The sequence below is a fragment of the Ursus arctos genome, unplaced genomic scaffold (assembly GCF_023065955.2).
Source record: "Ursus arctos isolate Adak ecotype North America unplaced genomic scaffold, UrsArc2.0 scaffold_8, whole genome shotgun sequence".
Taxonomy (NCBI): Eukaryota; Metazoa; Chordata; class Mammalia; order Carnivora; family Ursidae; genus Ursus; species Ursus arctos.
Window position 1 is genome coordinate 38,971,059 of NW_026623100.1, and position 21,675 is coordinate 38,992,733.

Genomic DNA, 21,675 nt, shown 5'->3' on the forward strand with positions numbered 1-21,675 from the left:
AAAACGAGAAGAAAATACAGGTGTTTATTCCACCCTAAGGAAGGGAAAGAATACTCTGCTTAAAAGCAGAAAACAGTTGGTCAAAAGACTGGAAGAAATTTATAGTGGCCATTAAAAAAAATTTTTTTTAAAGATTTTATTTATTTATTTGAGAGAGAGAGCATGAGCAGGGTGGAGGGGCAGAGGGAGAAGGAGAAGCAGACGCTGTGCTGAGCAGGGAGCCCAATGCAGGGCTTGATCCCAGGACTTGGAGATCATGACCTGAGCCGAAGGCAGATGCCCAACCTACTGAGCCACCCAGGCGCCTCTATAGTGGCTATTTTAGTGGTGGAATTACTGGTGCTTTTTTCCCTTTATTTTCCTTTTCTTTTGGATCATAGGTATCAATCTTTTAATTGGAGGAAAACAAATGGATTTTAAACATAAATTTTAGTTAAGACCAAGACCAAATCACCAAGCCCTAAACTGGCAAAGATTTCTGAAGATCTGTGAACTTGGACAGTGTGGGTCCCTGGATAAAATCTGTCTTTTAGCACACGAACTTCCACTTGAGAGCAGTGAATTACAGATTGTAATAGTGGCCACATTAGATGTTTAAGTGTATCTTGTGGGAAGGGGAGTGAGCATTCTCAGACCAATAAGGAAAGGGAAACCTTTTCCAACCTCATAAAATGGTGCCCTTTGAGCCTTTTTATGGCAGGAAGGTGTTAGCTCTTTCTCCCAGTATCTTATCCTTAGATCATCAGCTAATAGAAAAAGAGATAGTCTTCCAGTTAAGGGAGCAGATGGTCACCTCTTCCCTGCTTTTAAAGAGATGTAGGCTCTTCTAACCGAGCACTGTCCAGTAGAACTCTTCGCGGTGTATCTGCCCGTTGCAGATACGTTAGCCACTAGCTAGCTACCGGTGGCAACGAGCACTTGAAATACGGCTAGTGTGATTGAGGAAGTGACGATTACATTTTTTAAGATTCTGAGTGATTAAGATAACTACAGCTAGTGGCTACTGTATGTAAGTTAGTATCTCTTCACTGTCTCTCCTTGTGGGAGCACAGTTGGAAAGGGAGCAGCGGATCGGGGCTGGAGGATGGCAACCATTTTGCTTTTCCCCCTTCTTAAGCACCCCCTCCCTTCATCCCTGATGATTGGCCTTCTCTCTTCGCACAGCTTCTGCCACTTCCTGTTTTTGGATAAACACTATTTTTTACTAAAGATCATTTTGACTAGACTACCAGGAAGAGGGTGCTAGGAATTTGATTATACTGTAAATTTTGTCTCGGGTCAACTTCCCAACAGAAGAATAGAACTTACTGAGTATCTATCTAGAAACCTTATGTATGTGTTAAAATACTTGGCTTCCACCCAGGGTAGCTGGCACTTATGCATTGATGATCCTCTTTGTGAGAGAGCCTTGTTGTTCCTCGGTCTTTGTTCTTGAGAATGTTTTCGTTCAGAGATTTGAGAGTTTCAGCATCATCTGAGGTTAATTTTGCATGTGACCAGACAGGGATAAGATCAATGCAGGAAGTTGTTAGAGCTGGCCACCTTCTAGATGGGGGTGGCCTTCTCTTCCTGGATTGCTCCCAGGAAGCATACCTTAGATATCTGGGGAGCCAGTGGGCCTCTCAGTCTACTCTGCCCACCTCCAACCTCTCAGTTACTTTGTAAATCAAAATACTTTTTGTGGTTAGTGCAGTGGTTCTTAAAGTACTGCTTCAGGATCAGCTGGAGGGCCCCTCCCCTACAGTTTCTGATTCAGCAGGTTTGGATTTGGGCCCTAGAATTTACATTTATAACATGATGGTGGTGGTGTTGCTGGTCCAGGACCCACAACCCCCGGGAACCCCTGGTTTAGTGGAATCTTCCTTTTCTTCTGTCTGGAGAAGAAAAGATATATTCTCATCCACTCCCCTTGGCTTTTAGATTTTGCCATCTGGTCAACCTGCCTCTTGGCATCTACTTGGTCTCTTTGGCCTCTGCTTACTTTTTGTACAGAATGCCCCTGGCCTCAGCCTGTAAGCATCTGGAGGGGAGCATTGCCTCTCTTTGAGAATGCTGAGTGGGCAAGAAGGAAGCCATGGGACTGTGGGCCTTGGGACTGATTGAAAGCCTGGATAGTTGTAAATACAGCTTTTTCTTAGGAGCTGTGGGTCCTGCTTGGCATGGTCACATTGTAAGGCTGCCCATCCACAAAACCCTATTCTTCAGTGCTCTTCATAGACTCACTTGGTGTTTCATTTTGAAGCTAGAAAACAAAAATAACTTCTTTGAAATGTTCCTGGGAAATTACTTTTCCAGAATGGAGGAAAAATATGAGTTACTTATTTTTGTTAAGTTCATTCAGAGAATGCCAACAGAGAATGTTCCACTCCCTCCCCAATCACAAGAGACAGGGATGCTAGAATACTTCTTGGCAGTGAGATGGGCTGCCCACAGTCAGCTGTGCACCCGTGTCAAGGGGGGGTTCTGACAGAGCCACCAAGGGATGTTCTGTTCCCAGGGTATGTGATGACTTTCTGATCAGCTTTTCCTATGATTTCTCCTGCCTCTCACAGGGTTATTTTGACAGTGGTTTGGATAAATAGTTTGAGTGGAAGACAGTATTTAATAAGTACTAACTACTGTTAAGCCCTTATATTTTATTGACACATTTAATCCTTTTGGTAACTCTGAGGTCAGGTATAGTTATCACCCCCATTTTACAGATGAGAAAATTAAGACTTCATAGGGGATACATATCTTGCACACGTTCAACTAGTTCCTTTCTTGAGCTCAAAGTCTAGGTATGCTCTTAATTTCCATGCTATTCTCCCTCCTCACTCATTTTCCTGTGTTGTGTGCTCTTAGCTGTTTGACCACATTGCGGAATGCCTGGCTAACTTCATGGATAAGCTACAAATCAAAGACAAGAAGCTCCCCTTGGGTTTTACTTTCTCATTCCCCTGCGTCCAAACGAAACTAGATGAGGTAAGATGAGTTCTTTAGACACTTTTTTTGTTGCTTCATCTTTGGGCTGGGAGGTCTGGGATGAACTTTGAGCCAGCTGCTTCTGTGGTTTTAGAGGCGGCTCTGATGGTTGTATGGACGAGGTTGAGTATTGAGAGTTCTGTCCTTGTGAGTGAGTGTGTGTAGGTGTGGGGGGATGGCGAAGAAGTATCAGAAGTGGGGGGAGAGTCTCTATCCCCCGTCCCTCAAAGGACAATGTGCAGTCCCCCATATGTTGTACATTATCCTCATCCCTTGTAGGGAGCCAGGAATGGGAATTTAGGAACTCCCTTGATACAGAGTATCCTGATGAAGTTCCTTGGAAGAAAGATGTCTGGGGAGTTAATGATGTGTCTCTTATTTTGGCATTTCTAAAGCCTGTTCTTTCCACTTCTTGGGGGCAGTAGCTCATGAAGGAACCATTCATTTAATCTTCTTCCTGGGGCTTTGATGGGGCCCCAGTTTCTCTTTCCTAGGCTAGTCAGGAAGCAGTATGAATATTTAAGCACGGTTATAGTTTAGCTTAGCTCTGTGACAGAGGTCTCCACTTACTAATGGTTGTTTGAATAGTGTGGTCTGAGTTTTGTGAGGAATCAGTGTTCATTTCCTTGGTCCTTTTTTCAGAGTTTCCTGGTCTCCTGGACCAAGGGGTTCAAGTCCAGTGGTGTGGAAGGCAAAGACGTGGTTACTCTGATCCGAAAGGCCATCCAGAGGAGAGGGGTGAGTAGGGGAGGTAGGGATGGGGAGGTAGGGGTGTGGGGTCTGTAGGTCCTTTACATTCCTTTGGGTCTACTCTGAAATCTTTCCCAGTCTGTCCTCAAATCAGCATGAGAACCTTTTTGTAGTTCTTAAGGAGAAATTTTCTTTTCCTTCCCTGCTAGGTTTACCCAATAATATTAAATTTTTTTCCAATTTTATTGAGATATAGTTGACATATGGCTAAGTTTAAGGCATACCTCATAATGACTTAGTATCCGTATACTGTGAAATGATTGCCACACTGATGATCTTACATATAAGTAGATGTCTCTGGGGTCTTCAGATAAGCATGAAGAATAAGTAATCTTGCCTTGGTAAAAGAAAAACCCTTCAGTCTTTAACCTGAAGAAGACCTGATTATCATTTTCAACTAAGAAGGTTGGGATGGTGTTGGCATCAGGATGGAATGGGGCAGAGAGAGAACAAGATTAAGTTCTGGTCATAGGAGTTATAGGGAAGGAGAGAAAGAAGAGAAGAAGAAAGAGAAGGAGAAGGGGATAGCAGTGACAAGATGGGCTCTTGTGAATGCAGTGATTATAAATTAGACTGCAGGGCTGGTGGCCTCCATGGAGACAGGCAGGGTGGGGAGTGAGTCACTGCTGTCGGACTGGGTCTGGACCCAATTCCCAGCTCCAACCTTCTTCGGCTCCAAGTAGGGTTAGTAAGGGGGCAGCCCGATGCACCTGAGCTCTGTGTCTTGCTGCTCTTTCTCTCCATCTTCACAACCGTAACCTTTCTGTGATGGTGAAGATCAGAACCTCCCTTTTATCCCTGCAGGACTTTGATATTGATATTGTGGCCGTGGTGAATGACACAGTTGGGACCATGATGACCTGTGGTTATGATGACCAGAATTGCGAGATTGGTCTCATTGTAGGTGAGTGAACACACTGGGTGTGGGGAGCCGGTGCTGGCTAATGGATGGGGGTGTGGGCTGGAAAGGGAGGAGGGCTCCATGGCCTGGATAATTCTTTGTACTTCATATTAGATGATGGTGCAGTCCCTTTGGAGGGCTGAGCCAGAACTTGCGGGTTGGGGGTGGTTGTGGATTGGATCATGCTGGGACACTCCAGGAGCCTGCACTGAGGCATCCCGGCCTCTCTAGGCAGTCTCAGGATGCTGGAGCGAGAGGCAGACGGGGGCTGGGGAGAGGCTGGAGCAGGCGGGTGCTGAGCAGTCCCCTGTTTTGGCCAGGCACGGGCAGCAATGCCTGCTACATGGAAGAGATGCGCCACATTGACATGGTGGAGGGAGACGAGGGGCGGATGTGTATCAATATGGAGTGGGGGGCCTTCGGGGACGACGGCACGCTCGATGACTTCCGCACCGAGTTTGATCAGGAGATCGACATGGGCTCCCTGAACCCCGGGAAGCAACTGTGAGCAGCAACCCCTGTGTGCGGCGGGCTCGTGGGGGTGGGCTCAGGAGCTGGGCCGGGGGCTGACCGGGGCAGGGGGGTGGTTCTCACTTCTGCTGTATAGTCTCACGTTCCCCGGAAGTTTGCCCAGGCCCCCCCGGGTGTGGGAGCGGTGTGCTCCTCACATGCTCTTGACTGTAAATTGCCGAGAGGGCTCTAAACACGAATAAACAAGCGGACAGACCAGGTTATAGGTAACAATTTGGCTCTGTCCTTCAGAGCCATCATTTTAGAAGGTCATTTCCTGAGTGTTGGTTCTGCTCTTTCTTCCACCTTCAATGTGTATGCTGTTCGTAGAAACAGCTTGTGAGACACAGAAGAAAAGTCGTCTTGGGATGGCCAAGCTTAAGGGTCCCTGAAAGCTGTCTTCGTAGCTCGCACCCCTGCCACTGCTCAGAGGATGAGGCTGTGACACTTGCCTCCTCCACACTGGCTGAGGCTCTGACTCTGACCTCTAGCAGAGCTGCCTGTGAGCTGAGCTGGCCCCAGCTGGAGGCAGACCCACGGCCTCTGGAAGAGCTGGTTTAGGAGCCTCCTTGGCCGCTTCCCCGGACCTGTGGCCCAGCCGGGGTTCCTGGGTGGACTGGACCAGGAGGGCCTCCCGCATTTTGTGCCCTGAGTGTTAGACTCTCCAGCCTAGCTAGACTTGACTTTTAGGTACTTTTGACTGTTACAAAACATTATTTCGCTGTCATTATTACACCAACATTGGCCCAATGTCCATATTAAAGATCTTGAAACAGGGATTGCTGTAAGCTCCGAAGGCAGTTGCAACATGTTTTGAGCAATTCAGGCCCCCTCTGTCTTCTTGGTGCTGTGACTGTTGCAGGAAAGCTTCTGGCATAGATCTCTGCTCAGAGAGGAAAACGCAGCTCTGTAAGCCAGCTCAGCAGTGGGCTGTCTTTTTCTTTACAGGGAGCGTCCTTGCTTCCTCAAGGCACGGTTTATCTAAGTCACGAGCTTCTCCCACACATTGAAGCACGAGTCCACTTGTAACTTTCATAGGAAACTGTAGCTGTGTCTGCCATGGCTTCTGAAAACTTAGGGGCTGAAAAGTCATTCGCTCAGGGTCTGCCTCCACGAATGAGGCACACCCAAGCCATTCAGAGGAGCTGTATGCCCTTAAAAGTATCTGAAGACAGAATGGCCAGCCCGGCCCTGGCAACACACCACTGGCTCAGCCTTAGACAAATCGAAGGCTGGGAGGACACAGACTATACAGTGTTAGCCGTGGTGGCCCTGAAGTCATTATTGGGCTCCAGGAGGAACTTTTTCCCCACTCTTGATGTATTTCTAAATAAATATTTTTTAACTGTTGACTGAAACAAAGGTTTAATTTAAAAAAAAACAACGGGAATAAAAGCTTTTGTAAGTCACCCACGATTCGGAGCCCCACGGGACCCGTCCCCATCTGCCATCAAACTAGCTGTTTTGGAGAAGGTTTAGAGGCAGACACACGAGTCCCTTACTGTTAGAGCCAGGCTGCCCCCCACACAGCGTGCCTGTGCCGGTGCTTGAACCTTTTAAATGCACCCTCTGCTCAAGCAGTTTTGCCAGCTCTGCACTTAGCTCTAGTTTGGCCATACCTAGCCCTGGGTCTCCAGCGAGTCACTTCCTGAGGGCCTGGCTTCCTCTCTCATAGATTGTACCAGGTGACGTCATAATCCCTTCAGCACCCCCACTCTGGGTTTCTTCGCTGAAGCCCAGCCTAGGTAGTGTCCGCTGGCCCTAGGGGGGCCTCCTTTCTAGGCCCCAGGTCCTTTGATACCAAGAAAGGGCCTTCTTTGCCACAAAGAATGGGGGAGGTTTCGCCTATCACACCGGTTGAGCCAGAAACACTGGCTTCTAAAGAAAACAGCATCACCTAGTGTTGAAAAAATAAATTAGCTGATTGCTCTCTGGGGGGCAGCCCTCTCCCTTTCTAGAACATGCCTTTATCTTGTCACCTGCCTGCTCAGAAACTTCCAACGTGTCCTACTCCAAGATTCCCACGACCATCTGACATTTAGAGCGTCTTCTCCTCTGTCCCAACCTGCCCTTCTCATCCCATCTCCCCCCCCCCCCCCGCCCCCAGGTTGTTTTCACCCTGTCTTCTAGGAATCCACAAATGACCTTGCAAGGGGAGGGCAGTGTGAGATGTTGCTGGGCCCCTGCTGCTAATTGGAGCATATTGGGCTCTTTCTCTTGTGTATAAATATTGAGGTTCCTCATAAGGTTTCATTTTAAAAAAGGATTTCCTTGCTACAGAAAAAACAAATTTAGAAGTCACTACCCTATATGTAACTTACTTTCCCTAGAATTCAGGCTGTTCCACAATGTTCCGCATCCCTTGGATGTTTAGTTTGGCTGCTAAAGGCCCGTCCCCTCCAGAGTTGAAGGCCCACCGGCCTGCAGAGATGGAGCAGACGCCGCCGACCCTGTAGCCTCCCCCGAGCTGTCAGGTCTCTGCACATCTTAGTCTCAGCAATGCCACACAAGTCAGCCCCGCAGTGTGCACCAGCTTCCCGTGCGTGCATGTTGCCTCCACGGGCGAGTTGTGAGTTTGTGCATAGCAGGGACTGTTCTTCATTGTTTGGTCTGTATCCCTGCAGATTTGAGAAGATGATCAGTGGGATGTACATGGGAGAACTGGTGAGGCTTATCCTGGTGAAGATGGCCAAGGAAGAGCTGCTCTTTGGGGGGAAGGTCAGCCCAGGGCTCCTTACCACTGGCCAGTTTGAGACCAAAGACGTTTCAGACATTGAAGGGTAAGCTTCCAGGCCCCTCTCTGTTCACTGGGTCTCCCCCGGAAGAGTGGACTGGCCGTTGGGGAATGAGGACGGGAACTGGCCCTTGACCCTTCAGATTTGGCCAGCAAGAGGGTCTTGCACGACGTGGGCCATGGCAGGCCTCTGGCTTGACTTCAACTTTTCAGATAGTGTCTACCCTTGTCCACTACCCAAGTGGCTTCTGGTGCTGCATGGGTGGGAGTGGGGCTTGGCTTAATGCCGGAGGCTTCCAGTGGGCCCCTGGGTGACTCATCCATCTACTTCTTTCCCTTCTCCTGAAGCTCTGACATTTCCTTCTCTGTTGGTGATTCTCCAAACGGGCTCTGTCCTGACCCCTGCTTCTCTAACAGAAGAATAGGTCTTTGGATGGCCCTACGATTTACCCATTTAGTTCCAGTAGGTATAGCTGAGGCCTGCATTTCAGAGAGTGGCATGGGTGGGAGTGAGATGGCCTGACTTTTGTTTTTCAATTAACAGTATCCAAAGAGTTAGGACCAGTTTCCTGTTTTTGAGAGTTCCACTTGTTGCTTGAGGAGGCCCTGTTGTTTCAGAGACCAGATGGCGGAGAGGAGGGGAATTGGGTGCTAAAGGGAGCTGTGAAACTGTTCCAGTGACCTCAAGTGGAAACGCTTGAGGGAATTGTGCCTGCTTGTTAAACCCCGAGGGGATGGAAGGGTACATACTTGTGAGGCACTTTGCTCCCCTAAGAAGACTGCTCAGTTCATGGCAGCGGACACTAGCACGGTCTCTAGTGTAGGTTAAGGCAGTGCCAGCCCCCCGTGAAAGGCAATGAGCTGACAGCTTCATAAAAAATGGGGTGGGCTCCGCAGCTGGGTGGTTGGTGGCAGGGACACTGTTCCTTCTACCCCTAGATAAGCAAACATAGCTCGTTCTCTCTCTCTCTCTCTCTCTCTAGCTCATTCTCTCTCTCTCTCTCTCTCTCTCTCTCATACACACACACACGCACACCCCCCCTTGGTGTGTGAAGCCATAAGAACAGCGCCTTGTCCTTACATAGTATGTGCATAAAAAATACTGCTTTTCGCATTGGGAAAAGGAAGCACCTGAGCAGTGTGTGTGTGTGTGTGTGTGTGTGTGTGTGTGTGTGTGTGTGTGTCTGGGAGAGGAGCCTCCTGTTGGCTCTGTTGTGTTTTCCCCTTGTTCTGTCTTCCCATTGATGGGCAGAGCCACGAGGGGGTGTCTGTCCTCCCTGGGAGATGGTGTTTGCTGGAGCTGAGTGGTTTCTTTGTCACTCCCTCCCACTGGCCGCAGTGGGTTGGACACGTGCCCACACACTGTCCTTTTCTTTCCCAGGGAGAAGGACGGCACCCGGAAGGCGCGTGAGGTGCTGGTGCGGCTGGGCATGGACCCGACACAGGAGGACTGCGTGGCCACTCACCGGATCTGCCAGATCGTGTCTACGCGCTCAGCCAGCCTGTGCGCGGCCACCCTGGCGGCCGTGCTGCGGCGCATCAAGGAGAACAAGGGCGAGGAGCGGCTGCGCTCCACCATTGGGGTGGATGGCTCTGTCTACAAGAAGCACCCACAGTGAGTCAGCCTGCCCAGACCCCCAGAGCACGCGGGGACCCCTGACAGGCCTGCGAGAGACCCTAGTGACTCCACGGCAACTCTGTGTTGCATTCTGGGGCGGTGGAGATGGACCGTGGCGTTGAGGGGCTTTGTAGGATGAGCTCCCAGCTGGGCATGTGGGGGTTGGGAGGGTGGCGTCCTTGGCGGGGGTGGAGGTGAGTTCTGCGGGCTCCCGATGCCTGGAGCTCTAGCCAGGCTCTCCTGGCCACAGGGCTCCGCCACCCTCTTGTTGAGGAGTTAGGGTTCCTCTGTACTTGCTTCCTTGACTCTCATGTGTTTGGGTGGTCCGTTCAAGTGCTGTGTCCTCTGCCAGAGGACATCCTAGCTGGCTCAGCCTCTCTGGCTGACCTGGGCATTGAATCGATCCTGCACTTCCCTCCATGTTTGATCCCTTGGGTCCTAAGTGCCAAAATACTCAAATTTCACTTGGCACCTGGCTGATCTCTCTTTCGTGCCCACTTACCTCATTGTCGCTGGATGTGAGCACCAGTTCCATGTGCCTTCAGTACCTGAATTGGTTGATGCCGAAGGTTTTTGAACGTGCGCGTGAATCACCTGGGGTTCTTGTTAAGAGGCAGATCCTGATTCAGGAGGGTCCAGCCCGAGACCCTGTACCGGGGGCCGCCGGGGAGCTGCTGCCCACAGACCACACTTGGAGCAGTGAGGCCCCGGAGACTGGGGCTCAGCGCAGCCACCACCTGAGAGTTTCTTGCTGAACATACCTGTTGTCTTGAGCTGTTCAGGCACCTTTGGATTGTTGGCAGAAATTGGCCAAAGAGACCAAAGTCCAGAAGAAGGCTTCTCCTTTTTCTGTTTTGGGTTGTTCGCAGGCAGCATCTCATGAAGTGAGCACTGAAGCACAGGTCGTAGCGGTGTCAGAATGCCCCGATTCCGGGGCTGATGTATTGGGTGGAGCAGCCGTGGCCTGTGGGAAGGGGATGACCGTGTGCAGTGGGTAGTGCTTTCCTACGGTGGCCCTTTCCCTTCCCCAGCCGGGGTGGTCACGGACGACCGAGCTTGCACAGTGTTGGCCGCTAACTTGGGGGAGGGGGAGAGGCTGCTCAGGGCAGCACCTGCTCCTGCGGGCGCCTCCCGGCCTTGGGCTGAGGCGGTGAGCCCTTCGCACCCTTGACCCTCACTGTGGACACCCGTCTCTTCCCCTCTCACGGCAACTGCAGCTTTGCCAAGCGTCTTCACAAGGCCGTCCGGCGCCTGGTGCCCGACTGCGACGTCCGCTTCCTGCGTTCCGAGGATGGCAGCGGCAAGGGGGCGGCCATGGTGACGGCGGTGGCCTACCGGCTGGCCGACCAACACCGGGCCCGCCAGAACACCCTGGAGTCTCTGAAGCTGAGCCGCGAGCAGCTGCTGGAGGTCAAGAGGAGGATGAACGTGGAAATGGAGCGAGGTCTGAGCAAGGAGACTCACGCCATTGCCCCCGTCAAGATGCTGCCCACCTACGTGTGCGCCACGCCTGACGGCACAGGTAGGCGACCGCCGTGGTGCCCCGGGAGGACTCCCTTCGCCTTAGCATTGCGTTTTGGGACCAGCACGTGTTTCTCCAACTACAGTACTAGGAAATTCTAGTGTTCAAGAAGTTCGACCAAGGCATTCCTCTGCTACAAATTGAATAGTCATAATGATAAACACTTAGCTGAACGCCTGCTATGGGTCAAACGCTTCCGTGGGCATTTTACACATATTGAATTCATTTAATCTTTAGCTGTTAACAGATTAGTAATTAATTTTGTTAACAAACTAATGTGTTGGGGCGCCTGGGTAGCGCAGTCGTTAAAGCGTCTGCCTTCGGCTCGGGGCGTGATCCCGGCGTGCCGGGATCGAGTCCCACATCGGGCTCCTCTGCTGTGAGCCTGCTTCTTCCTCTCCCACTCCCCCTGCTGTGTTCCCTCTCTCGCTGGCTGTCTCTCTGTCACATAAATAAATAAAATCTTTAAAAAAAAAAAAAAAAAACAAAAAAAAAAACTAATGTGTTTGTCATAAAACTGATGCACAGAGAAATGAAGAAACCTGCCCAAGTTCCCATGGTTGGAACACAGCAGAGCTGGAATTCAAACCCAGGGATTTTGGTTCCAGGGCCAGTTCTTGTAAGCCTAGGTCAGGGGTTGCATGCTAAGGCATACGAGCTAAATCTGGCCCACTGCCTATTTCTTTAAATAAAGTTTGGTGAACACACAGCCATGCCCATTTGTCTACGCATTGTTATGGCCGCTTTGCGCTACCATGACAAAGCGGTGTGGTTACAGCAGGGACTGTGGCTCACGAGACCTAAAAAGTTTACCACCCAACCCTTTACAGGGAGAGATTGCTGACCCATGGTCTGGGTCTTGCACATTAAGAAATGATGGTCTCTTCCCAATGCAGAGAACTAACATTGAGCAGCCCAGGGTCGTGCAGTTGGTGCAGGTGCCCAGGCAGAGACCGGGCCACGGTGCCTGCTCTGCCCCCTCCTGACCCGTGGGCCTGAGGGAGTGACTCAGCCTGGCTCAGCCGGGTCTCCCTCCTCCATCGGACGGAAAGGCAGTGCCTTCTCTTCTTGGCTGCCTGAGGGCTGCATGAGGAGTGTGTTTGAGGCACGTAGCACATCATTATGATTGCCCAACAGAGGAGGGTTTTCTCATGTAAAAAGATTTCCCTTCGATTTCCTTTAAAGAGTTGAACTCTGCTGTTTCTTCTGTATTCTAGAAGCTAAGATAAGGTGGCCTTTGATTTAGCATGAACGACACGTTTAGATTTTTTTTAAAGATTTTATTTATTTGACCGCGTGCACGTGAGAGAGAGCACAGGCAGGGAGGAGGGGCAGAGGGAGAGGGAGAAGCAGGCTCCCCACTGAGCAGGGAGCCTGACACTGCGGGACTCGATCTCAGGACCCCAGCGTCATGACCTGGGCCGAAGGCAGCCGCTTAACCGACTGAGCCACCCAGGCACCCGTAGATATTTTTTAGTATCACGTATCACAATTTCTGGTGTCCGGGAGCTCATTGTGACTTCGGGGCCCCCCTGAACTCATTGGAGGACCACTAAGCAGCAGCAGCAGGGCTTACTTTCTTTCCTGTTCAGTGGAGCACACAGTCCCTCTCCCCTGAGGGTGTTGAGGGGCTGCCAGGAGAGGCCTCCGTTAGGGGAAAGGGTTTTAGACCGTCACTGTCTGCAGTGCTGACGTGGTGACACTCCAGCACATCACCTTCCCGGGCTTGTTTATTTTTCAGAGAAGGGTGACTTCCTGGCCTTGGACCTTGGGGGTACCAACTTCCGGGTCCTGCTGGTGCGCGTGAGGAACGGAAAGCGGCGTGGAGTGGAGATGCACAACAAGATCTACTCTATCCCGCAGGAGGTCATGCACGGCACAGGGGATGAGGTGAGGCAAGGTGGCCCTCTGGGAGGGGACCCCATAGATACCCATGTCTCGCCCTGGAGGACAGTGCTTTCTCTGCTCAGCCGTGGTCCCAGGGGAGGCTGGGTGGGCCGGCTGGCTGGTCTTCCCCTGGGTTTGTGCCTGAGCGTGTGTTTCTCCTGAGGGGAGCCCCCGAGCTCGTAGCCAGGCCCTGCTCGTGGGGCGGCCTGCCCTGGCCTTGGGCCCCTCCCTCAGAGCTTGACTTCTCCCCACAGCTCTTTGACCACATCGTCCAGTGCATCGCTGACTTCCTTGAGTACATGGGCATGAAGGGCGTGTCCCTGCCCCTGGGTTTCACCTTCTCCTTCCCCTGCCAGCAGAACAGCCTGGATGAGGTAACCGAGCCTCCTGCGGGGCTTGCCTGTGGGCATTACTGACCCTGCCCCAGCCAGAGTTTGGAGCAGGGAGAAAGTTGAATTGAGAAAAGGAAAAGATAGGGCATTCATAAGCAGTTGTGACGAGGGGTCTGTTGGTGGGCGTGATTCAGTTGGAGCTGGTGGAGGTTAAGTAGGTCACAATCTTTGGGAAGATGATGATGGTGCTTATCAAAATATTAACAGTGAGCGTTTTTACAGCACTTTATGCCAGGCTCTGTGCCAGGCTTCCTATGTGTATTACCTCATTTAACCCTCACAGCAACCATATAAGGTAGGTAGGTGTTTGTATACCCATTTTGCAGAAAGGAAAACAAAATGTACAGAGATGCAAGTATCTCACACCAGATGAGAGGGTTTGGGAGCAGCCAAGCCCAGATTTGAATCCCAAGTTCCTGATATCTGAGCCCATGTTCTCAGGGATGCTCACCAGCTCTGCAGGACATTTTCATTCATCTCCTGTTGTTTAGATGCCCCGTGCTTTGCTTTTCGTTCCTTTTCTTCTTGCCTTGCGTGAGCGAGCAGGTGGCGAAGAGCTGGTGTGCTCAGATACTCCGCACGTGGTGTGTTGAGAATGGAGGGAGCTGAGTACCATGCCTGGGCTTGTCCTAGGTTGACAGTCGGCCCACGAGATGTTCGGATGCTGTTGTCTGAGCAGTTGTTCCTCTGTCTCCGTCAGTCCTCTAGAAGCGTACACGTGCTCACAAATGCACCGTGTGCGGTGGCCAGAGTGGCCAGGGCACACAGGGCACGGCTCCTGCTTTAGGGACTCACACACGAACTGTGCTGGTGGTGAGGAAGCAGGCGCAGGAAGGCATGAGCTGCCGGTGGGAACGGGGCACCGATGGCGTACCGGAGGCCCGAGGATGCGCAGTGTGATGTCACCTGAGCACACGCCCGGAGAGCGTGAAGGAGACTTGGATCACCTTCCAAGTCCAAAGAGGGAGTGGATGGGGAAGGAGGGCAGGCAGGCCTGGCTGTGTGCAGGAGAGCATGGAGGTGGGAAACGTCCCAGGTACAGGGAGCTCGGTCTTGGCCACAGGGTCCCGGAACAGCGGCCTTCATGTTGCTCAGCTGAGTTTTGTGTTTCCTCTTCTTCCCTCTGAGCTGAATTCATCCCGTGCACCAGTTCAGTGGAGGTTTTGGTGTGTCCTGCAATGAAGAACCTGGCCTGATGCAGTATTTCCCAATGTGTTGCTGTCCCTAGGGCAGTGCTGCTTTTCGCTTCTCTGTTGTTTCCCAGTTTTATCGAGCTGGGAGCATGCACGCTGGAGAAGTTGCAGGAGCCCAGCACAGTGATGTGACTTACATATACTGTGAACTGCTCGCCATAAGTTTAGTTAGCATCTGTCATCTCCTGTAGAGACAAAACAAGAAAAAGAAGAAAAAAGTGGTTTTCTTTTCCTTGTAATGAGAACTCTGAGGATCTACTCTTTCACAATTTTCAAATACACTGCACAGCAGTGTTCGCTGTTTTCATTCCGTCCACAGCACGCACTTCCCTTATCACTGGCAGCTGGTACCTTTGACCACCTTCCTCCGATTCCCTCTCCCAGCCTTTCTCATTCCTTTGTCTCGACACATAATGTTTCTCAGCGTCCGTGCACTGGGCTTGCAAAGCCTTCTCCGTTTGCGTCAGTTTACCAAAGGGAACATGCAGATACATATTTATGTGATACTTAATGAAACATAGCTTATCATAATGCAAACATTATGAACAAAGCCAATTGCTCAACACTTGGGAAATAGTTAATAAATTCTGAGCCCTCCACTGCCTCGTATCAGCAGCTAGTATTTTTTGGAAGAAATTTCAATGATGGGGGAAAAAAAACCAATGGGAAGACTCACAAATTTTTTAAGAAAAAGATAGTCTCTACAATATAGAAACCCGTAAAAACCTCAGTTCATAAGAAGATGAGAACATAGCACTCCAGTATACTTACTTCCAGGCTTTACCCCCTGAAATATTTTTAAGTAGACACACCTTACTTTTCATGTCAACATGTATCTGTCTTGAAGTATTTATCAGGCGGCCCAAGAACACTTCACTGTTTTTACCTGAATGGTAAGATTCCAGGTCATTATATTAGATTTCATTCTGTATGTTCTAAGTCTCCGTAGGGACCACGTATATAGTCTAGCATTGTAAAAATTCGGAGCAGATAAAGCAGGAGCTGGGTTCTCTCTGTCATTCAGCCTGTCTGTAAGCCGGGTTCTGCTCTGCTAAGATCATCCTATTGAGTGGAAAATCAGGAGGTGCCGAGGCCCAGAGTCCTCAAGCTGCCTCTACCACCTGGTGGCCTGGGGCACGTCTCCCCAGCGGCAGGGGCCTCTGCATGTGTTATTAGTAAGGATCACCTGAAATAATGTCATCTGATCATTCTGTAAACTTGAAAGTGCCAAAGTACAAAGTTTCATTACAGATGTGAAGCTAATTTGTAGCAAGACCGTTAGGCGGAGGTGAGCTCACCGTTGTTAGGGTGTAAAGCCGGACAGTGCTGGGATTATATCTTGTTTTTCCAGAACTCCTGGGACCCGAGCACAGTGTGACACATGCAGGTTGACTTGTCATTCCAGACCCACCTGGGCCATAAAATGCCCAGCTCGTGGCGAGGCCAGGCCAGGCCTGGAGAAACCTGGCTGTGGGTGGATAGTGAGCACTTATGGATTCTGGCCTCTCAGGAAGGGGCCCAGGAGCCCTTGCTGCTTGTTTCCTGCTGGGCTACAGCAGCAACGGGGGACCAGGGGACAGTACACGAAACAGTTCTCCCGCGTGTAAAACCACCACGTATCTCTCTCTTCCCCTGGGGGCCGCTCGACACAGCAGACGGCCAAATGAAAGACAGTGGCTTATGGCATCCCTGAGGACATGAGAGCGCTTCCCTCCCTGGGCTGGTGTGAGGCCTAGCTGTCACCCACCTACCGTCAGGGCACTTGTTATGCCCAACTGGAGTTTGACAATTAAGAGACATACTCTGACTTCTGATGTAAATATAGGACAGAACAGAGCAAACTGCTTTTCCTGGTGAAAGAAACCCGTGTATAGAACTTTTCTCCCCGGCGGGGGCACTGCTGTGGTACTTAGGGGCCCGTGGAATCGGCGGGCCTGGGGGTGAGTCCTGCCCCTCTCCTCCAAGCTTCAGGCCTTGGGCAGGTCACGCCAGCACCGCAGTTACCTAGAAAAGGGGCATCATAATGGTAAAGATGTCAGCAGTTTGCTGTGGGGGTTAAATGACGGGACGCGTGCCTCGTAGGTGCTCCATCACGTGTGGGAGAGACGGGTGGTTATTACGGGGACCGTACGACTTGGTGGTGAGGTTGGGAACTGGAGGCGCAGCCGGGCCGCCGGGGTGACGCGGGAGCCCTCCGCTGATGTCCTCCTCTGTGCTCCTGTGTGATGTTTTTAGAGCATCCTCCTCAAGTGGACCAAAGGCTTCAAGGCATCGGGCTGCGAGGGAGAGGACGTGGTCACGCTGCTGAAGGAGGCCATCCACCGGCGAGAGGTGGGACAGCCGCGCGGCATGAAGCCTGGAATGCCCAGTGTTCGCAAAGTGGGCAAATGTTGGGTGCGGGTGCATGGGCTAAGGGGAGATTAGCGTGATCCTTCCGTGATGATTGAGTGTCCCCTGTGTGTCAAGCCCTGCTCCTGGCACTGGGGATTCCAGAATGACCACAGCACACCCTGTGCTATAAACAAACCCATGAGCTAATGTCAGGTGCTGTCGTGCTGGGAAGAAAAAGGAAGTCAGGTGAGGACAGGGTGAGTGGGCTACAGAAGGGCACTCTTAAATTGCACAACCAGGAACGTCTCTGAGGAGGTGACGTTTGAGTGGGGACCTGAATGAAAAGACAGAATAAGCTATGCTGTATAAAATACACTTTATATACATACAAATCTCCCTTGCAAGTGTCAGGAAAATGTTGGGGCTCATTGGTGGACTGGGGATCTGCTTTTGCCCTCTCAGGAGTTTGACCTGGACGTGGTTGCCGTGGTGAATGACACGGTCGGGACTATGATGACCTGTGGCTATGAAGACCCTCACTGTGAAGTTGGCCTCATCGTTGGTAAGGACCCGGCTGTCGTTCCTGGGTCGTGACCCACAGGTGCAGGTGGAGGGAGGGTGGTGCAGGGTGAGGCGCTGACGTGTTTGCGGTTGGCAGGCACAGGCAGCAACGCCTGCTACATGGAGGAGATGCGGAATGTGGAGCTGGTGGAGGGGGAAGAGGGCCGGATGTGTGTCAACATGGAGTGGGGGGCCTTCGGGGACAACGGATGCCTCGATGACTTCCGCACGGAATTTGATGTGGCTGTGGATGAGCTTTCCCTCAACCCTGGCAGACAGAGGTAGGTACCCCAGTTCGTGTGGGTCCTGGTACGTGTACCCCAAAACTACACGGTGATGAGTGAGCAGATCCTTGACAACAGCAAATCCCAGGACACTCATTTTTGACATGTGAAGAGGGGAAGTTTTCTTGGAAAGGGTTCCTTGTCAGATGCATCTGGAAAGTTCTCCCTGCTGGACTGTGACGCCTTCAAAGTTCATTTGGGAAAACAAGTCAAAATAGTTGTGTTTTGAGGAGCATTTCCTATAAGGAATCAGTCACATTGGTTTTAGAGGGATGAAAAGGGGACACCGAGGAACACAGAGCTAGGAAATGCTAGAAGTAGCCTCCCTTCCCCCCCGCCTGTGAGAACAGGAGAGAGAGAGAGAGGGGCTGTTAAAACCTAGGTCTGGGACAGTGGGGAACAGTAGACATCTGCTGATAGTAGGGTGAAGAAGCTGGCGTGGCAGAGAGGAGCAGGAAGCAGACAGGAAGGCTTCTCTTCCTCCATCCAGTATGTAGCACCCTCAGTTGTCAGGACTGGACAATGGCCAGCCCCAGCCTCACAAAGCCCCCAGGATGGCGGGGAGGGGCTCTGAGCTGCGGGATGGTAGTTAAGATCCAGCACACTTCCCACTGGGACGATGTGTAGCGTTTCCTAACTGGGTATGGTCAGGGGCCATAGTTCTGCAGAACACACTTTTGTCCAGAGTAGAGGTCACAGACTGAAATGCTTCTAGGGGCCAGACAGGTGTCATTAATGAAACAAAGGGTGAGACAAGATGGAGTGGCGCTGGGGGTCTGGGTTGAAACTGGGGGTCTCAACTTCTTTAAAGGCACTATGCAGGGCGAGAAGACCCTCAAGCCTCTGAGTAGTCACATTCAGTTCTAGTGGCCAAGAGGGGTTCTCCAGTTGGCATTAGTTACTTGAGTTTAATGATGTCTCGGCTTGGAGAGAAAGCCTGCTGAACGCCTGGTGAAGTTCATTCTTAAGACTCAGCATCCTGCCCTTTTCTAGGAGGTGGGCTTTGGGTGTGGTTTCCTCCTTGAGGAGTTGGGAGTAAGCATTGGAAGGTGATGAGCCCAGAAATTGGGATGATCCCAGGGATCCCCATGGGCCTCAGGCAGGCACTGGTCAGTTTGCAAAAGGCTGAGGGTCATTGTGTGCAGACACCAGGAATCCTGCCCAAGTGAATGGAGTAGCACTTCCTTTCCCACCCAGGGGGATCTGCAAGCCCTCTGCCTGCTAATGTTCCGGGCATCTCACCTTCCTACGTAACCTCCGGGAACATTATCTGCATTGCAGGTTCGAGAAAATGATCAGTGGCATGTACTTGGGTGAGATTGTCCGTAACATCCTCATCGATTTCACCAAGCGTGGGCTGCTCTTCCGTGGCCGCATCTCAGAGCGGCTCAAGACAAGAGGAATCTTTGAAACCAAGTTCCTGTCTCAGATTGAGAGGTGAGCATTTGGGCCCGGGGTTGGGTGGGACCGTGTCCTCCCTCCCATGGGCAGTAAGCTGAAGGATTTCCGGAGCTCAGGTAAGATCAGGGTATGACTTATAGACAGGTCAGTTTGGTTGTAGAGACCTTCATCCCTATACTGTTTATTTAAAGTGACACATGGATAGTTGGCATTTTAAGCGTAAAAAATCCTGCTGAGCTGTGGGGAGTCCATGCAAAGTAATATTGTTGGGTTATAGGCCCATTACCAAAGGTGGGAAGATACCTGTTCACGAGATATAAATCAAACACATGGAGGAGGTAGCCTCTTAAAGCCTATTAAAGCACTTGGCGGGGGGGGGGGGGGTGTGCGTCTTAACTGCCGTGACAGGACAAGCAGGATCGAGGGGAGGCTGTCATGCCAGGCAAGCAGAAATCAGGCTACGCGGTGGCTCGTTAAAGCAAAACCTCCCTCCTCCCGTCCAATCATGGCAGCAAAGTCGGCTCCAAATTAGAATGGGGACTTGCAGAGCCCTTGACCAATGACTGCCGTGCACTGCTCTCAGGGGGTGGGAAAGCAGGAAGCGGTGAGGGGCTCGGGGGGGGGGGGGGGGGGCAGGGCACCTGCACCAGTGAAGAGAGTCTGTTCGAGTTTGCATGTCCATTCGAGGGCAGGAAGCCGATTCTGGAGTTCTAAGAGAGTTCCCTTGGTATAATAGGGTTTATATTCTTCTTACAATTCGATTCACATTTGTTTCATAAAGAGTTGCCATCAGCCCGCCCTGGGAGGGGGCGTAGAAATAGAAGAGGGATCTGTGCTGGGAGCTAGGGGCTGCCTGTCCTGTTGACCCGTGAACAACACGGAGGAGATGGGTAGGAAAGAGCTTTGCAGCCAAAAATACCAGCTACGGGCATCCTCAGTGCCTTTCTTCTTTCCAAATGAGTGGAAAACGAGACAGTGACTGTCCTGTTTTCTTGAGTACCTGTTGTCGGTAGCAGTGCCCTGCCTCACCTGGGCCAGGTGGAAATAGCTGTTTCTCAGCGTTTCTGTCACACTCAGGAGGGCCTCTGTGGGGTCCAGTGGGATGAGCATGGGTTCCTGGACTGAGTTCAAGAACAGGAGCCACCCGGCGTGTGGGCCACCAGCCCCTCGTGTATGTGACTGACCACTCGCTGTACCCCCCCCCCCACAGTGACTGCCTGGCCCTGCTGCAGGTGCGCGCCATCCTGCGCCACCTGGGGCTCGAGAGCACCTGTGACGACAGCATCATTGTCAAAGAGGTGTGCACCGTGGTGGCGCGGCGGGCGGCCCAGCTCTGTGGTGCGGGCATGGCCGCCGTGGTGGACAAGATACGAGAAAACCGGGGGCTGGACACCCTCAAAGTGACCGTGGGCGTGGATGGGACCCTCTACAAGCTACATCCCCAGTGAGTGCCTAACCTCCCCTCTCCCTGCCTATCTCTCTCCATCTCTTCTTTCCTTGCTTTCCCTTCTCTCCCTCTCTCTCACTCTCTTTTTATTTTCTAGCAAACCACCCGGCATTCCAAATGAGTGTATATAACATAGACACTTTAAAGTTTAATAACCAGAAGTAAGCCTGTGTTTGACCACCCAGCTTGGAGGACTCGGGGTCCCCTGCCAGGGGGTGTGCTCTGGGGACTCAGTCCCCAGCTGCCTCTCCCCGTGTATCTGTGTTTGCATTGCTACTGTTTCGTTTTCCTTACATTTGAACCTGCCATCAGGGGAATCCTCCGGCATCTCTCCTTCCGGGACTGGCTTGTATAGTTTTGAGACGCATCCACATTGAAGTGTGAAGTTGGAGTTCCCGAATTTTCAGGGCTGTGGAGCATACCTTTGAATGAGTATACTGTAGTTTATTGTGTTGCTAATGGGTATTGGCTTATTTCTAGATTTTGTCTGTTACAAACAGTGCTCCTGTGAACATTCTGGGAATGTGTGCTGGAACTCCAGAGAGGTATTTTCTACAGTCTGGCGTGGGGGCTGGCGGACTAGAGCCACGACTGTTTTTGTAAATAAAGTTTTATTGGAACGTGGCCATGCGCACTCATGGATGTGTCATCTCTGGCTGCTTTCACTCTACAATGGCGAGTAGTTGGCCTGCAAAGCTGAAAGCGCATCTGCCGTCCGGCTCTTCAGAGAAAGCATGTCCCTCGAACTCCCCCAGTGTGGAAGCACTGAATTCCCTTTTCTTTCTACACTTTTCCCTGTCCCTCCATCTCTCTTCTTCTCCTCTCATCAACCATTATTCCTCTCCCTTCTTCACTCATTTGCATATGTTTTGAGTAAATCGTTTTGAATTCAGGAAGTGCCCCACTCCTTTTTCCCTGGAAGCTCTTCGGAGCAAAGTTAGAACAGAGCTGTTACCCCGGTCTGGGCAGGAGGTGGGACAGAGTGAGCATAGAGAGCCCCCGACTGACATGTTGCCCGCTCTCACCATGACTCTCTCGAGGAGCTGAGTTCACACAGTTAGTGGAAAGGAACTTGTAGTTCCAAGCCCCTTCTCTTGGTGATCAGTGCCTCATAAGTGGGAGTCTTGGTCCCAGATGAGGGTGGGGAGGGGGACAGAAGACAAGCCCCTAGCACTGAGGC

At 51.4% G+C, this 21,675-nt stretch overlaps 1 protein-coding gene across 1 annotated transcript in view; it reads left to right on the forward strand.

Moving 5' to 3' along the window:
- The window catches only part of HK2 (hexokinase 2), a 61,060-nt gene that overhangs the window by 36,548 nt on the left and 2,837 nt on the right, over positions 1-21,675 (forward strand). Inside the window, exons 4-17 of the mRNA XM_026482059.4 lie at positions 2,845-2,964; positions 3,607-3,702; positions 4,519-4,618; positions 4,936-5,119; positions 7,750-7,905; positions 9,241-9,474; positions 10,695-10,999; positions 12,741-12,889; positions 13,141-13,260; positions 16,707-16,802; positions 17,265-17,364; positions 17,461-17,644; positions 18,929-19,084; positions 20,259-20,492. Coding sequence (XP_026337844.1) covers positions 2,845-2,964; positions 3,607-3,702; positions 4,519-4,618; positions 4,936-5,119; positions 7,750-7,905; positions 9,241-9,474; positions 10,695-10,999; positions 12,741-12,889; positions 13,141-13,260; positions 16,707-16,802; positions 17,265-17,364; positions 17,461-17,644; positions 18,929-19,084; positions 20,259-20,492 — 2,234 coding nt within the window. The remainder of the gene's footprint in view (positions 1-2,844; positions 2,965-3,606; positions 3,703-4,518; positions 4,619-4,935; positions 5,120-7,749; positions 7,906-9,240; positions 9,475-10,694; positions 11,000-12,740; positions 12,890-13,140; positions 13,261-16,706; positions 16,803-17,264; positions 17,365-17,460; positions 17,645-18,928; positions 19,085-20,258; positions 20,493-21,675) is intronic.